The 18,623-nt window shown below is 38.2% G+C and overlaps 1 protein-coding gene across 1 annotated transcript in view; it reads right to left on the bottom strand.

Annotated features, from left to right (window-relative positions):
- The window catches only part of GSL8 (glucan synthase-like 8), a 105,953-nt gene that overhangs the window by 72,718 nt on the left and 14,612 nt on the right, over nucleotides 1–18,623 (bottom strand). The window contains exons 2-7 of the mRNA XM_088984436.1: nucleotides 15,818–15,915; nucleotides 15,476–15,639; nucleotides 15,248–15,371; nucleotides 12,400–12,510; nucleotides 11,932–12,057; nucleotides 9,053–9,142 (exon numbers count right to left, since the gene is read on the bottom strand). Of these exons, the coding sequence (XP_088840562.1) occupies nucleotides 9,053–9,142; nucleotides 11,932–12,057; nucleotides 12,400–12,510; nucleotides 15,248–15,371; nucleotides 15,476–15,639; nucleotides 15,818–15,915 (713 nt within the window). The remainder of the gene's footprint in view (nucleotides 1–9,052; nucleotides 9,143–11,931; nucleotides 12,058–12,399; nucleotides 12,511–15,247; nucleotides 15,372–15,475; nucleotides 15,640–15,817; nucleotides 15,916–18,623) is intronic.

Raw genomic sequence — 18,623 nt, 5'->3', positions numbered from 1 at the left:
CCACAATTTTTCATCACCTCAATAAGGAAAGTGCAATCCACCATATCATAAGCTTTCTCCAAGTCTAGCTTACTCACAAAGTCTTTCCTTGATCTTTTCAAATCTTCCAAACATTCATTAGCAACTAGAATTTGATCAGCTATTTGTTTCCCCTAAATGAAATCCCCTTGATTAGAGGTGCCTGTAGGCGACCCGTGCTTTTGGCGGGTCATGTCATGCCAGCCCGTGGGCTGGGTTGGGCTATGCTTGCTACCTCTAGGTTCAGAGGTCCAGCCCGCAGACTGGGCCAATCCTTAAGAGGTATATTTTTAAGAAAATGAAAAAATAATGAAATTTTTAAAATAAATTAACAAAATAGACAAAAGAATTGAAAAAATAAATCTTAAAATTTTATTTTATATGAATTTTGATGTATACAATTGTTTATATATGCAATAATAAAATGAAATTAAAAAATTACAATACAATTGGAATAAAATTGAAAATAAAGCTGGGAGAACTACTTTTAATCTCAACAAGAGAACTTTGGCTAAGATCTTCTGAACGCTAGTTACTAAACTGATTGATCTAAAGTCCTTTGGATGACTAGCAGCATAAGCCTTCTTCGGGATAAGGGCTAGAAAGGTTTCATTCACCTTAGGACTAACTCTTCTAGATTACATAATATAATATATCTCAAATATATGCTATACTTAATATAACACAAAACACTATATAATATAATATATATAATTATGTATCATATCATATACACAAGTACATGTATACATGTAATAATATATATATATATATATGTATATTTTGGGTCGGGCCTAATGTGGGCTTGGGCGTGGGCCAGGTCTGGACAAAGCTAGGTCCAAGCCCCAAAAATTTGCGGGTGGGGCCAGGCCAGAAATGATCAACCTAGCTTATTCGCTCAAATTAAAATACATAAGCATAGCATATAAAACAAATTCAAAATGAAAGTGAAAATAAACAAATGTGAAGAAAATGAAGGAAATGAATCAGGAGGGGATTACGAGCGAAAAATAAACAAAAGTGAAAATAAACAAAATATCTACCAGAACCAGGAGGGGGTTAGGAGTGAAGAAAATTAAGGAAATGAATGCTGCCCTATTACAAAGTGGTTCTGGAGGTTTAGCACACAACTGCAACTGTTATGAAAGCAGATTGTTGTAGAGAAATTTTGAATTACAAAATTCAACTGGAATATAGCAAGTACAGAAGGCCCTTATGGTTGCTCAGTTGGAGGAGTTTTGGAAGGTTTTTTAACAATTTTATTCAAGGTATCTGGCTGAAATTTGGTATGCATGCAAACAAGCCATCTTAAGGCTACTACTGCATTAATACTGGCTGAATATGTTTGAATTCTTGGATGGACTGTGGCACTTTCTGGCGGTCACATGGATTTTAGCTGGGCAAATTAGTGGCGGAGGAAAGAAGAGATTACGAAGAGGAGTTCTCCTCATTAGTGTAATGGAGGAGAGAAATGAATATCAAAGTTAAGAAATTCTGTCTTGAAGAAGACAGAATCAATGGAAGGTGGATTTTAAAAATCAGGGAGGAAAAGAGAGCTACCATCTTAGTAGTTGAAGAGGCGATTGGATGGTTGAAAGGTTTTATGGATGGAACAGTATTTTCCATCAAAAAACAAGGATGGAAAAGTTCAATGGGAGTAGCTGATAATAAATTTGAAAAGGGAGGAGGAATTTGAAGGGTTGGTTTGTGGTGATTGTGGAAACTTTTGGTGATAACAGAACACAGTTGCTGTGTGTACCGGAAGGAAGAAAGAGAACAAGGTGGTGTCTGTTTGCAGATTTATTACAGGAGTTCTTGTTCATTCTGGAAGAAAGACAAAATCAAAAAAACTGCAATGTTCCAGTGGTCTCTGATGAGAAAGGCTTCAGGAAACAGCTAAAGGAGGAAAAATAAAAAAATGGAATCCCAAAAGATATCCTCTGTAACACTATCAAAATATCAGAGGATGTTATTGGAACTGGAGAAAGGAGCCTGGGAGAAAAATGTGATGTTATCACCAGAAAAAAGAATTACTGATTGGGGAAGGATCTTGGAGGCGATTGTGGAGAGATTTAGATTAAAGGGCCAAGTGAGAATCAAACCCTTTGATGATTCGAAGGCGGTGTTATTTAGGTTTGACGAAGACGTTGAGATTCCCACTACTTAAAGGGTGGACTCTCCAGATGGCTTGGTGAATGCGGTGGTCTGGCATATATCCTGTAATCAGATATCCATCTCTGTAGAAAATCTTGAGATTAAGCTCGTGGGTCTCCCCTTTAATCTTTGAAACGCGAAAACCAATGAAAATTTGATACAGATTCTGGGTGGAGCATTGATTGCTTATAATTTTCAAGATCTGCATGCCGCGAGACTTAGAATTGCAGGATTGAAGCCTGAAGACATTCCTAGATGCATCAGTCTGCTCACAGATGGTCTTTGGTTGAATGTCTGGGTTTTATTGAAAGACAAGATGTCTCTATGGGCGAGATGCTCTAAGGTAGAAGACGATGAATTGCTATAGGGATGGGTTACACGTGGAGGGGAGAGGACAGACAATGGTTCAAAGACCATTGACCAAGGTTCAAAGGAAGTTGTAGCGATTGCACGTGGGCCTGACGGGAAGGAAATGCCTAATAAAGACTGCAGTTGGGCTTTGTACTTTGATGTCACATTTGATGACCTCTGTTGGAACAATGTTAAAATAACTTAGTTGCAGATGTTAGGGCCTGTTTGGCTAATTAAAGTGTCTTTTTATTTCGTTTTTTTATTTCTGTTATGTCTGTTATTGTACTCAGGGGCACAAGGGTCTTTTCCCTTGTTACATTGCAAACCTTCTCCTCTTCTCTCCTCTTCCACTTATCTCTGGCCGGCTACACTGCCAAGATGGTATCAGAGCGGGAATGCTGATTAAAAGAGAGCAGATCGATCAACCCTACTATCAAGAGAAGATCGATCAACCCAAAGAACAGATCGAACAGACTAGCAGAAAAAAAATCTGATTCTGGACTACAGAATAGCTACAACTGGTACAGTTCTCCCTATTTTTTCTCTTCTTTACTCTCCTTGGTCATGTGCCGAGTGAAAACCCTATGAATCTGGGGCGGCTGAATGCTGTCGAACCTGTGTAACCCTAGTTTTCTTGGATCGTGTGATCCTGCTCATGTGTTAAGACAACTGTAGGTCAATGCTGACCTATCTTCTCAATGGTTTGAGTTGACTATAAGTAAGAAGGATCTCTCCTGCTGATTAGTGGTTGTTAGACATTCTGGAATTCTGGTAGGTGGGGACTGATAAAACTATACAGGTCTGAAATCTGCCGAATATTACCTCAGTTTTTGTTCGGAATTTAGTACTGTTTGTGCTCAATCTGGTTGGTAAACCCGAGTGTGTGGGTGTGAACTGAGTGGAGCATTGTTTTGTGGAGTAAGGAGGGGTCCTAAGTTCGGTGTGTGGGACTGATTAACTGCTTGACCATGTCGACTGAGAATTCTGCTACGTCAGAGATCTCGGGGAGCCACAATGGAGTGAGTGGGGGAATGGATATGAGCTTTCCCATGGCTGTCATTCCCTTTGATGGTCTGAATTACCTTGAGTGGTCTAGGGGGATAAAACTCTACATCACTGCTAGGGGGCGAATAGGATACATCAATGGGAGAGTAAAGGAACCGAAGTATGGAAGTGCTGAGCATGATAGGTGGAACCAAGAGAACAGTATGATGATGTCTTGGCTCTTGGTTTCAATGCTGCCACAAGTAAGGAAGAAATTGATGCCTTACACAAAAATGGTACGTGGGAGTTGGTAGATCTTCCTGAGGGGAAGGAACCAGTGGGGTGCAAGTGGGTGTTCACAGTGAAATACAAAGCTGATGAAACTGTTGAAAGGTACAAGGCTAGACTGGTAGCAAGAGGCTTCACACAGGTATATGGAGTGGACTATGCAAAGACTTTTGCTCCAGTAGCGAAGATGAACTCCATCCGGATTCTCCTTTCCTTGGCAGCAAATCTTGACTGAGATATTCACCAATTGGACATCAAGAATGCCTTCTTGAATGGTGACTTAGAAGAGGAGGTGTACATGACCCAACCCCCAGGGTTCTGTGCCAAAGGCAGTGAACAAAAGGTGTGTAGGTTAAAAAAATCCCTATATGGGTTGAAACAATCACCTCGGGCTTGGTTTAGTAAGTTCCATTTAGCAGTCCAACAGATGGGATTCAAACAATGCCAGTCAGATCATACCCTGTTTGTAAAAAGAGGTGAAGGTAAAATTGCAGCTCTTATTGTGTATGTGGATGACATAGTGATCACAGGAGATTGGGAGGCTGAAATCCAGATGGGTCAGTGTTCTAAAAGCGCAGGGGTCAATTTGTGCTTGAGGTGCAAGGTGCAAGGCAAGGCACACGCCTTTTTAAGCAAGGTGCAAAAATTTTAAAGAAAAGGTAAAAATAAAAAAATGTCAAAAAATCAAAAAAAAAAATATAAAACATAAACATAATATGTAAAGCATATTCAAATGAGAATTTAAAAATGAAATCAAACATATAAAACATTTTCAAGCATATAAACCCACAATCTCTTTTTTTCTCAAGTACATTACTTCAAGTAGCTAATGTCACATGTTAAATTCCTAACTCTACAAGCCGCCTTTGTGCCACGCCCCTCAAGGCAAGCCCAAACAAGTCCATGTTAGGGTCTTAAATTCTTAGTTTTCACACAAAAAATTATGATTTTAAAGTTTTAATTGATTTTTAAGAAGATATTTTATTAGGATGAATGAATGGACAACATTACCAAATAGGGGGTTCTTGAATTTTCAAAAGGCACACGCCTGGGCTAAGGCACAAGGCACACCAGGCATGCGCCTTCTGAAAGGGCTGCGCCTAGGACCTGGGCAAGGCGTCTACCCTAAAATGCGCCTCGCCTGTGCACCTAGGCATGCCTTTTAAATCACTGATGTGGGTTTACAAAGGCTAGAAGGGAGGAGAAGGATAGTGGGGAAGGACGTGTCTCTGTAGGTGACGCACATGAGAGAGATTGTGAGAATGAGGGGAAAGGGGAAACAAGTGATAGAGAAGGTGTGGGGAGTCTGGAAGGGAGCTGCATTGAGGATGATTTTAAATCCAAGGAGTTGATGAAAGATAGATTGGGTGACGATCTGGGCCATAGGAGCAAGCTTGATGAAAAGGAAGAGAAGCAGATAAGCGAGGCAATCAACAAGAAATCTTGTAGTTTGAAAAATCTTAGCGTAGTGCATGTGACGAAGATATTCTCTAAGCTAAAACTTGGTCTAGCAGGGGCAGGCCCCACGAAAAACTACAAATGGGTTTACAAGAGGAAAAGATTAAGAGGCAGTAGGTCATCTGGTTCCGAAAACAGGGGGACAATGATGCAACACCAGCATGTGTCCTCTCATTCAGGAAAGGAGCAACAAAAGGAGTCAAGGACAAAGTGAGTGTTGATGACTCTGCTTCTGGCAAGAGTGAGACAATGCAAAACAGCAATGGCGTTGATAACAAGACAGGGTGTGGGACTCTTCAAAACGTGGTGAGTAGAGAGGTCACGATTAGAAAGAGCCTGGGTTTATTTTTCTGGGGTGGTGAGGAGTTTGCTAAGAGGGCCTTTGAGGAGATTGAAAGAAGGAAACAAGCATTGGGACGAAGATGTTTCAAGCCAGAAGGATGAGCTTGCGGTGGAAAATTGAGCTTTGGTCGTGGAGCAAAGAGGGTTTAAATTTCTATTTAAGGGTGGGTTAGGATGTTTTTGCTCTTATGGGGGTTTCTTGGTTTGTTTTCTTGGCTTGTGCTTGAGATTTTTTTGAGAAATGCTTTAAGTTTTGCCAGATTTGGTTTTATGGGTTTTAGTATGGGACTTTTGAGATCTTTGTTGGGTCCTTTGGATTTGTTTCCTCTCCGGGCGATGTCTCATCGCCTTCCGATTGTATTCTATTTTCTTTTTCTAATGAATTTTTATCTTATTCTTCAGAAAGTCGGGATGAGAGATGGGATCAAATTTTGGAAGGATGTGTGGTGTGAAGAGAAAGTGCTGATGGAGAGGTTCCCAGCACTGTACATCCTTGCACAAAATAGGGATATGCTAGATTGATAGATGCTTATGAAGTCCAAGATGGGATTTTATCCTGATGTTCAACCTTCAGAAGAAGCCTGAGTGGTTGGGAATTTGAGGACATGGCCTCCTTGTTCAGCCTGCTCCACAGAAATATGTCAAAGCCAGATCAACATGATGTTACAAGTCGGAGTTGGGAGAAGACAGGGGAGTTCTCGGTTAAATCATTGTATAGAAAGTTGAATACTAGACAAACCCTGGCCTTCCCTCAAAAGGAAGTATGGCTACCCCACGTACCCTCTAAAGCGGCTTTTCCATTGTGGGCTGTAATGTTGGACAGATGTCTAACCAGAGTGAACTTGTTCAGAAGAGGAGTCATCATTCAGTTAGAGAGTAGTGTTCTTTGTGGGAGAGCCAGGGAGACCCCAAATCATCTATTTTTACATTGGACAGTGGTGAGTCAGGTCTATGCTTTACTTCTGTAACTTGCTGAATATCTCCTGGTGTTTCCAAGCACTATTCTCTGGTCACCTATTCTCTTGGAAACTCAAAGGCTTGAATGCAAGATGAAAAATACCATGGGGCACTACTTCAGTCATGGTATCTTGGCACATTTGAAAATAAAGGAACCAGAAAATATTCCAAAATATGACTTGCTCTTTGGAAGAGGTAATTAAAAAATAGCAGACCCCATTCATTCCTGGCTGGTGGCTACAGACCAGTTTTCTAGCTTGGATCATCAAAGATGTTTTGATACTGCCATGTTGCTTTTCTAAGGTTGGCAAGGAGAGTGCCGACAGAATATTTGTAAAGAGATACATCATTGTACATGTCTATACTTGTGCATGCCAGTTTTGATGAACGATTATAATACTTCATCTTTCTCTCAAAAACAAAATAAAATAAAGAAAACAAATGTGGCTCATATCAAAGTGTTTCAAGCACTTAACAATTCAAGCATGTGAAACTCTTAATGGATTTGCCTATCCCCTACATGCATTACTTCAAGTAGCTAGTGTGAAGTTAAACAAGGTTCATGTGGAAATTGCCAACAGGACACTTGCCTCAGACCTCTTTTGCACTGCAAGACCATGATAGCTCAACAGTAACCCGCAATTGCCAAAGAGACCGTCTTTTCTTCATTATTCAAACATAAACATTTAACCCCTCCCCCCAACCTTCAAAATCCCTCAAATACTCCTCAACATGAAATAGTTCTCATAAAGATTCTTTTGAATGAATAAGTGCAGCCTTAAGCCTTTCCCAAACCATGACACCAAGGGAGCCTAGTTAGAGAACCTAGGCCAAATTTATGACGGTCTGACCAAGTCACCACCTCTTTGATCAAAAGAACTTCTCTCCAAGTCCACAACCTTTGCCCCATCTGAAAACATCACATATCCAAATCCATCAAATGCTGCTGGTTCGCAACCCCAAAACAACACTTCCTCATCAAAATCCATCTTGCCCAAAAGAAAAAATGAATTTGATTTCAAATCCAAGCCTCAAGAAGAAGCTGATGGGAACCCTCTCCCAGACTTAAAATTCTTCTGAGTCCAGATTGAGACAAATCCGCAATGCTGCTAACTTACCTATCACTATTTATGTCATACCGCCTCTCTGCCCTTCCACTTTGGAACTAAAGCCCCCACAACAAATAACACAACCATGAAAATGCCTGCTAGCTGGCGTGGTCAACCTTGAAAACCTTTGTATCCCACCAGAGATGAAACTAGGTTCAAAATTGTTGCCTCCCAGAGCTACATGATGAAATGAGAAGCACATAAGATCTCACATTGCCTCTCCCCTGGCCATTGTATGTCACCAGATAATCGCCACATAACATTGATTTATTTCCTTCAACCACTATTCAAGCCATAAACTCCACTCCTTGCACTTTGATGTTCACCAGATTTGGGACCTAACTCCACTCCAACCATTACACCATAGGGATCGGATGTTTTGGGGAACTACCAATGTAAGCTGAATAAGTCATAGTAAATATGGTGGTTAGGGTTAGATAGAAAATAGCCTATCTTTCAGGTTTCCCACTTGAAAAATCTTCATGTTTCTTTCCTTTTCCAATCTTCTACCATCTTAAATAGATGCAGCATTTGTAAGAGAAGGGGAATTAATTGATCACTTGTGCTTGTTTTGTCCCATTGAGTGATCCTTACACCACAAAAATTCTTCGGATGTCAGCATCAATGATGAAAGAGTTTTCTTTCAAACCATATATCAAGGCACAGCCCTTAAGCTGCTTTTCATTTCTTAGCTTCTTTTGTATTAAATACTAACTGCCTGGAATATTTTTCAATGGGTTGCTAATGCCTCATCCATCCACTTCATATACAACTGCACTGTCAGATAATAAACAATTAAATAATGGCATCACGAAAAATGCATAACGTGACAAGTTTTTAACCATAACTAGTTAAATTACAAAACATAGTTTTTTTTTTAATAACAAAAGATATTAAAAACAAAATGACATACAACTAGGGATAAACCTGATTACAAAGAATGCAAGCTATACAACAGGTATGAGCCCTTTTCTTAAAAAGGCCTATACAGTTTTATTTTTTTAATAAGCAATAGAAATTTAATTAGTTAAAGCAAAAGCAAATAAATTTACAATCACAACTTCCTAACTGGAGGCACAAGTTGCAGCCTCCAAAACAAAAGATAAGTTACACCTGAGCCCAATACAAATGATCCCTACTAACCCCTTGCTTAGCTAAATAATCAGCCATCCCATTTGTGGATCTCCTTTCCCATTGGATTCTTACAATCATGTTTTTGGTCAGCCACTTAAATCTCTTTATAGCCTCCCTATACAGAATTATCCACAAGGACATCCAGAAATCTCCCTTGAGAGACACTGTATACATGCTCTCAAATTTCTTAAGAACCCAATCCAATCAAGGACATTATAAGAATTAAATATAATAATAATATCATGTTTCCCACTAACCGGTTGAGCTTCAATTGGGATGCCGAGATAAGACTGTTGATTTGCTATACAAAGAACCACATTTTCTCGCTGGTTTCTAATGTTGTCTTTCTGCAAACAGAAAAATCAAACACAAAAGTGCATGATTAACCAAGAACCACCCAATCAAAGATACACATGCATAGTAACCAATATACAACATGACATTATATATCTTTATCTGTTATAAGGACATTATAACTTAACGACCTATTCCAATGCATACTAATTCATTAGTTCATTAAAAATAAATGAACGTGGATTTCAGAGTACATTGGCAGTGAGAAATTCTGTTACATTGGATGGAGGAACTAAGTGCTTTGACTAAAATTCGTTTGATCCTATAGAGAACAGAGTACATCTCAACAACCAGTAACAAAGCATTGAATCTGTTGTTCAGTTCATTGAAGTGTGTCCTATCTTTCTCATATGGAGAAAACCAAGTAGCAGTTTTTTTTTTTTTTTTGAGAAGTAAAAATTCATTAAAATTTCATTGGAATCAATGAGAATAAGCAACTGTTACAAGCATCCCAGAGGGAGGAGCGAGGTGCAGACTCTTAAAGAAAACACAGCACAAAAATTACAATTGAGCCCAAAACAACTGATCCCTAATTACCCTTGCTTAGCTAAAGAATCAGCCAAAGCATTAGCCTCCCTCCCCACCCATTGTATAACCAGATTAATATGTTGTGTTAACCATTTGAACTTCTTCATTTCATCTCTGTAACACCATATTACTGAATCCGGATCTTTTGGCCATCCTACCACCACCTTGGAGTCCCCTTCAATCATCAGATTCTCCATGCTCATCTCTTTGGCAATCTGAACACATTGTAGGACTGAGTACAGTTCAGTTTTTAAGGAGTCTCCACTCCTTACCAGTCCTGAATAAAGTGCTACTACATTCCCTTCCTTATCTCTTATGTCAATTTCAAAAGGACCTGGGTTGCCTTGATTGCTCCCATCAAAATTTAATTTCAGAAAACCTTCAATGACAGGTGCCCAAATCAACTGTTTCTTAGCCAATGTTCAGAGAACCGGACCGGGCATAGAACCGGAGAAGGGAGAGGTTCACGGGTTAGAGGTACAACCGGGGTCAAACTGGAGGTCGAACTGTGATGACATAATACTATATATAATATATTTACACCTTTAAATATGTTTAAATATGGTGGATGGGTGGCAAGTTCTTTAATTTTTGAAGTAAATGACTAGGGTTCAAGTCTTGTAATTTACATTTTCTTTAAAGTACATGCGTAATAAAGTAATATGTACAATAAAAAGTCATTATTTAACACAAGTAAAGAGGTGGATTAGTGGTAATTAAGCAATATACAAAAACAAGAAGTCATGTGTTTAAGTCTTGTTAATCACATTTTAAAATTTCAATTGTTTAAGGACCTGGGCGGTTTCATGAATCCAGGACCGGTTTGCCAGTTTTCGGTTAAACCGGCCGGTCATTCAGTTTTCACCGGTTTTTAGCAAAAAACGGTTATTAGGGTATGACCAAATTGGCCAAGGCCCCAGGTCAATGTTTAACCAGACTGACCAGCCAGTCCAGTCCAATTTTCTAAACACTGATTTTAGCCTTCTGCACTGAACTATAAACCACTGAATACCAGCTCCTCCAAATATCATCAAAGGTGAGTTGTCTAAAGTCTAAATAAGTCCGAAGTTAGTAGCCAATGTATAACCCCAGTCACTACACAGTCCGTAGTTTGTTGCTTGCTTCTCTCCTCTTGGAGAGGCAATCTTCTTGAGCAGATGGTTCAAAATGCATCAGGGCCACTAATGTTGATTCTATTCAAACATTGCCTTTGGTCATGGATATAATGAGTCTAGTCAACCTCATTGTAGACATAAGAGCCTCACTCGATGTGCCCAGACATTGGAATTTGCTAAACCTAAGCCACAAGCTGCTTGCTAGTTGTAATTCAGAATTACCTCTGACCTTTTTAGGTTTAATGAAGGTCCTCCCCCATGTTAATTGTACTAGTAGTAGTGGACTAACCCACCTACAACTTGATTAAATATAACATAAATGTGTTACACTTAGCCTATTTTATGTAGGGCTGCAGCAAAGATCCAATTGGATCTAGGGGTCTCAATCAAATTCACATTTACTCCGAGCCTGCCCCATTATTTTAAAATAAAAATAATAAGTTAATCATTTTTAACTTGTACATATAGAATATAATTGCATAAATATATAAATGAATTATTAATTATGAATTATATATATAATCCATGTATATGTGTGTATATGAAATTTAATTGGATTGGATAGGGTCAAATCTGACAAATCTGAATATGTAAACAGATTATCTGAATCCAAAATAATCAGATCAGGTGCTGCACTTTTGGACTCATTAATATCCATTGTTGTGTGTGGTGGACTGGTGGGTGGGGATTATACATTTCAGTATACTGGGTTTGGGTAGGTTGGAATTGGGATTGTTTTCTCGGATGTACCTGAGGGTCTGGAGTTCAATCACCCCCCTCCTTCTGGTTTATGCGTACTTAAATTGTATATTTTAATAAAATTTAACATAGCAACCACTTCACCTGGAGTAAATTAGGCGATTAAAGAAGGGAGGAATTGCATTGGCAATTCAGTGTCTGCATCTCATGGTGCAGCAGACAGATCCCTTGTTTCAATATCAGAGAATTATTACTAAGATACCTAAAAAATGCATAGCTATACTATCAGTATGCACCAAGCAGACATGATACAGCCTTAATACAGCCACACCACATCAACCACTACTTAAATTAATGTCAGACAAATAATTAACAACAATATACATCAATGTGTCAAGTACATAGGTTAAAAAAATCTTATAATGAAGTTGTATACAAACCTGAAAACCAAAAGCATACTCCAAAAGATCAAACATATCCAGATTTCGCGAAGCAGGAACCTCAAAATCCTCAGGAATCTTAGGAAAATGTTCAGGATATCTTAGTGCATATATCACAGCTCTAACCTGAATCAATTATCATTAACAAGCAGTCAACTCGATGCTATAAGTTTTTTTATCAGCAACAGAAAACGGAATTTTATTAAAGAAAAGATATAGCAGTACAACATGATGCTAAAAGTTGTGATTTAGGTAAACATTCATTTCTGGGAAAGAAGCAAATAAAGTGTAGTGTCAAATTGAAACCTATACAAGCATATCAGGAAGAAGCTCATATGAATGCTGAGAACTGGTTAATCATGATTATTGGCTAACGTCTATATTTGTTAACATAGGATGTGCAATACATCAAGCAAATGTGAAGTGTTAAATAAACTTGAGGTATATCAATGACAAGATTGGGCTTACTTCTGGGAAGACTCCAATCGCATTGGTTAAAGATGGTGCATCTAAAGGTACTATATTGTAAGGTGTAAGTTCTCCAGACAATGCAGCACCTGATTTCTTTATCCTTCTTAACTGAAAAAATGGCAAGGTAATCACCAAGTTAGTTGTGGTTTCCAATCAATAATTCATGTCATAAAAATCATTATCTAAAAATAATAAAAATCAATGACTCAGACCATAATGAGTGTATAGATAATAATTAAACACTATAGCCCTGATGGGGAATCTTCTGTAGAAAACAAAAACAAAATTGCCCAGAAAGAATTTATTAATTGTAATGGATGATAAACTGAGAACCAAATTATTATAAGATAATGGATACATCTCAAAGCTCATTTTTGGCAGCACATCAATTCTATTTAGCAAACACTATCCACTTGCATTTGTTTTCTATCAATAACTAAAATGATTTCTTAAATGAAGGTACTATGTATTAGTATAACAGAAAATAAGATGTCTCAGGATAGAGATTCAGGGACTGTTTTCTATACAATTCAAAACAGGCACCATAACAGTGATGACACATGGAGGTGGTGGATACAGATACTATTAAAAGAAAAGAAAAAGAAAAAAAAACAGAAAGGATACAAGGAAGGTGAGCAGAGATCACCTGAGAGAGAGAGAGAGAGAGAGAGAGAGAACTCCAAATCCAACAACCCTTCCTGACACAAGCACAAACAACAAGAAAAGGCAAAAAAAAAAACAACTCTCAACCCAAAAAACTAATACAAGCAGCCAAACTAGCTCAAAACTAGTAGCTTCTAGACACCCATAACCCTAGTACCCAAAAAGCGCCAATGAGCCAAAGAAGCCACCAACACCTAGAAAACCAGTCTAGGAACTTTGTACTTCTTGCTTGCAACACCAAAGGGGTGTATGAAGATTCCCCCTTTTTCCTTTTTTGATGAGCAAGAAGATTCTATCTTTTCTTTTTCTTTTTTCCTTTTATTTTGATTGGTAACCTTGCTTCTTTCCTTCCAGCTCCCAGTCTTATTAATCCACATGGTAAAGAATGGAGGTTAAGGGTGATTTCAAGGTGCGTATTGTGTGGATGCTTCAGGGGCCATTGCTTGCTATAATGGTGAAGTCTTGGGCAGAAAAGCATGAGAAAGCGGGTTTGAGTCTGAGAGAAGTGACTTTGTGACAAAGGTTAGGTCTGTATCCAGTCCACCCTACTCAAGACCCTAGATAGCTGGGAGCAAATTTGGGTAATGACCTTTTTAGGGTAAACCTATGATGCAAGAAAGGTATAATTCCAGAAGAGCTTTGATCAATCAAAACTCCCTCTGAACTTTGATGAAAACCAACTGATTGACTACAACTTTTATGATACCAGTTGATTGGTTATAAGCTTTTTGAGATATCATGCCTTTCCAGTATCATAGTCAGACCCACCTTTTTGTTATGTGGCTGCTTTGAGATTTTTTGGGTCATTTGGTCCTTCCAAAATCATATCAAGGAAGTAAAGAAACTTGGCATCTGAACTGAAATATCATTCAGATGGATCCCATGGTAAACTAATTCTCTGGATGGCTACTTAGTTGGGATTGGAGTTGAGATGGCTGATCAATGCCACTCGACTATCCTTGAGTGATCTCTCTTTTGTCTGTTTTCTCAGCTTTTGCTTCTGTGCCTTGGGGGCCTCACTTCTGTTAGGACACCTTTTGTTTTATATTTTCTCCCTTGTTGATTCATGCATTCTTTGATCACATTACCATCAAAATAGTATATTTTAGGATAGCAATTAGAATTTAACATCCCAAAGACATTTCAAATCTTTTAAGCCTCTTATCATCATTTATTCCAGCAATGCTACTTTTGCCAACTTCACCTCCGAACTTGTGGCCCACTAAAACGAAGTTCCTAACCTACTACAGAAACCTAAAGGTGAGAAGTGATAATAGAGCATTCTACCTCTCACCACTCTACCCTCTAATGAAGTTCACTCTATCAGTTCAGCTAAAAACCCAACTTCTACTAATTATAGTAAAAGAGAAGAAACAAGAAACAAGAGGATACAAGGCCTAAAAAAATAACAAAAACAAGAAAAAAACTACACACACCCAAGAAGAGGAAGCAGGAACACAAACAAAAATCCACCAAGGGGATGTACTAGGAAATTTGTGTTTTCCAATACCTCATCAGCAGTCAAATTAGGTAATCTCAAGAACCAGGAGGAAAATCAGGTGCTAAACCGAGAAGCCAGTAATCCAGCCTCATAAATGAAGTGATGCAATCTTTAATGCCGGATAGTGGCCCATTCAAAGATGATCCAAGAATCTATCTCCATTAATATCCTCCCTAGACCCAAAGGACCATGAATTCTCAACCTCTGTAGAAAACTAAGATTCAAGCCCTTGCTAAATCACTAGTTCACTAAGCCTCCTACATAAGATATCTACAACAAAGACCATCATTACCCAGTTCTTAAATGAGAATGTTCCCAGGCCTCTCTAAAAGGAAAATAGCATTGTCAATTTTGAAATCCCTCATAACTCCTTCCCAAGCCAATTCCAAGAAGATCAGAAGCAGCAGTTAACATGCAAGACCTCAAAAGGTGGATATAGGGCAGTCCAGGAAATAATCTCTAATAACAAGGGACTCCCCACCAAAGATCATTCTAAAAAATCTTACCTTATAGCACGTGACACTAATCCAAGAAGGAGATACAAACACTGTTATAAAGAAAACTAATGAACCAAAAGAGATGCAAAATGAAATATCATTTGAGTTACAACCTATACTTAGATGCAAATCATGTATCCTCAAAGCTCAAGCCCAAGTATAAAACCAAGAACATGAAAAATACCTCCTCTGTAATAAGTCTGGCCACCCCATCAGGATCTGCATCTTTGCAAAGTGCCTCCATTACCTCAACTAAGGCCCTTAAAGTGGCAAACACTCTTTTCATTTCCACAGACCTTAGTTCCAACCTGAAACAAGAAGTAAAATCTAGATCAGTTATTACCTTCCTAAAAATTTGTTATCTTTCTTATGTCTGCCAAAGCAAATACACAGAGAGAGAAGCTGAACATACTCCCCAAAGTTGGCACTGAATGTTCCAGATTCCCTCCGTTTCTGCTCCTCTCTTTGGATAGCATCCACCCTATGTCGTTTCTTATAGAGTTGGTAAAATTCCCACAGGCGCTCAAGATCACGATTACGATCAATTCTTGCTCCACCTCTCTTGGCAAGTTTTTGCTGTCATATCCAACAAATAGTTAAACCAAAAGATAATCAATCCAACAGATAGAAAAATATAAAAGTAGTGAAAAAAGAAAGCTAATTGGATTCACGATTTAGCTGAAAATTTATAGGCACTACCAACAAACTTGCATAGAGACATTGTGCCACTCAAATGTCAAACTTGCAGTAATACCTTAATTACGGACATTAAACCAGTTTTGAACTGTAGTACACCTCTACCCTCACTGTTTGGATCAAGGTTCTGTGCCATTGAATATGCTTGCTCGCACACTAAACACCAAATGAAAGATTTTGTTTGAATTATAACCATGAAAGTAATAATAAGCAAAAAAAAAAATCAAATAAAAGAAAGAGCTTTCACACCAAAAACATAAAGGAAAATGGCACGAACCCCACTACCTTCGCTGAGAGATATGAACCAATATTTTTTTGATTAGTAGATATGAACCAATAATAAGCATAACTTTTTGTAACATGCAGGACAGATACACAAGTAAAAGATTGAATCCAAGTAAAAGTTCATAATGGACCTAGATCATACTAAAGAGAAGACATAATCAAGGATCAAAATATGTATCGTATCAGCAGGTCACCGGTACTCTAAATAAGGGTCTTTTGGGGTTTTAACCAATTTCAGGGATAGGCAGGCCTAAGACTAACCCCCCTGGCCAATTTTGACAAAAAACAAAGTATTGTCAGTTGAACTGTCAAACACCTAATACACAGAATCGTGGACTTCAGGTGTATCGATACTTTGTACCTTAAGCATAATTAACAATCGAACACTGACCAAGTCAGATCCAGAGTGTCAGTGTTAACTTGCTCAGTAGTTCTTCATCAGTCATTTCTTCTCTCCTTTCTTGGCCTCCTAGTTCTTTCAACAACAGTATTGTCTTTTCGTGCAACATCATTCCCAATGCAATATGTTGGAATATTAGGATGAAAGAAATAGTAGGATCTTTGACAGAAAGCAAAAGACTTTTATGCACCATTATGTGGATTCTTGCAACTTCATGATGGATTTAGCTTTGACATTAAGGCTGTGTTTGGTTGCAACGCAAATAAATTTGTACTGATATAAAACTATGACAGTGCAAATGATTTGAGTGTAATTCTGATATATTTTTGTTTCAAATTTTAGCTTTTTTTGTTTGATTGCAGTACATGAAGTAAATTAAGACATGAAGCTGAATAAAGTAAAACCCAAAAATAAAATTGAACGACAATTTACATTTTTTTTCATTTGTACTCCCATGCATTTGTACTAGTGCAAATAAAACTGTACTGCAACCAAACACAGCCTAAGGGATTTAGCACATTTAAGATGATATATTTTGTCTTCGGTTGGAATGCAATCTTGAGAGTAGAGAGTCATAGTTTTTAAGGCGCCAAGGCAAGGCTAGGCGACTGGTGGCGCCTTATCGCCTAGGAGATGGATTTTTTTATGTTAAAAGCATAGATCCTAGGGTAGCTCCCTAGGCACCATAACCATATTTCTTTAATAATTTTTCATGATTTTCATAAGATAAGTATAAATTTCATATTAAAGTATAGAAAAATCAACATATTCATGAAAAGAAAATGAAGAAGGAAAATAAAATTCAAAAAATATAGAGGCTGAACCCTTATTTTTTTATAGGAAAAGAAGAAAATAAAAAGTATTGGTAGTAGTAGTAGTAGTAGTAGTAGTAAAAGAATGTAGAGAAGATGGGTCGAATGGACCATAGGCTGTTTATCCTTCTTTATTTTTTATGTTCTTTGTTGTAATGGGCCTTAATCTGGGCTTTATTCTTTCTTGCTTATGTTTTTTTAATTTTCTGCCCAATTAGGGGCCTCTCTGTAAATTATTAAAGTTTAACTTAATGAAATGGAATTACGGATGTAAGAGAGAAGGTTATGTTCGAAAATCTCACTTTGAACGCTAGTTGCCGCCACCTTCTTCTTCTTCTTCTTCTTCTTCTTCTTCTTCTTCTTGAAAATTGATTTCTGCTACTTTCTTTTGATTTTCTGCAACTTTTTAAACAGTCCTTTCTTTTCAAAAGGCTGTTTTTCTTCTTGGTATCAGAGCAGGCTCGACTTTTCACTCTTTTCACCTCTTTTTTCCCATGCACAATGTGTATGGAGAACTAAATCGAATGAATAGTTAAAGGAACCTATTTCAGCCCAGTTGTTACTAGTTTCTAGAGAGAAGGGGACTGGTTTTGTCTTCTTCCTGACAAATTCAAGTGTGTTGCCCGAAACCCTAATTTTCTGGAGAAATCTAATTGCGGGCCCCATAGGGAGTTTGACCTGAGCGCTCAGTGACTGAAGGTCTTCTCATCCTTCATCTTGAAGATCAAATCAAGTGGATTGGTGTTCTGTGAAGTCTACAAGGAGCAGTTGAGATTTCTCTGTTTCTCCCGGCTTTCGGGTGTGACACAAGTACCTGCTACGGCTGCATAGAGGTTGGCTCACAACACAGTTTTTGTTCTGTCTTCATTTGTCGTTATTCGAAGTTGTTAAAAGTTATTTTCGAAGTATTTAAGAAGATGAACCCTTCAAAAGTTGAAAACAAGCATGTTACTGAATCCAGACAGGTTCCAGGAGCCTCTGTAGACTCTCTAATGGCTGTGACCACAGTCAAGTTGGATGGAACTAATTATCTGGCTTGGTCACAACCAATCAAAATTCATATCTACAGTAGAGGCAAATGGGGCTTTATCTCCGGGAGCAAGAAGGCTCCTTCGAAAGATGATCCATCATATGAAAAATGGATGCAAGAAAATTATACTGTTATTGAATGGCTTGCGAACTCAATGCAGCCACAGATTAGTCAACACTATTTGTGGATGAGTTCAGCACAGGAAATTTGGGATAGTGTTGTTGAAACCTATTCCCAGAAATTAAATGTGGCCAGGGTTTACAAGCTGAGAAATGATGTGAAAATTTTGAAACAAGGGGAGAAACCATTAGCTGTATATTTCTCAATACTGAAGTCT

The sequence above is a fragment of the Nelumbo lutea genome, chromosome 4, assembly GCF_056320005.1.
Source record: "Nelumbo lutea isolate HS-2025 chromosome 4, American lotus-T2T, whole genome shotgun sequence".
In the NCBI taxonomy this organism is placed as follows: domain Eukaryota; kingdom Viridiplantae; phylum Streptophyta; class Magnoliopsida; order Proteales; family Nelumbonaceae; genus Nelumbo; species Nelumbo lutea.
Note: the sequence above shows the minus strand (reverse complement) of the source record. Positions and strands in the feature narration are given on the sequence as shown.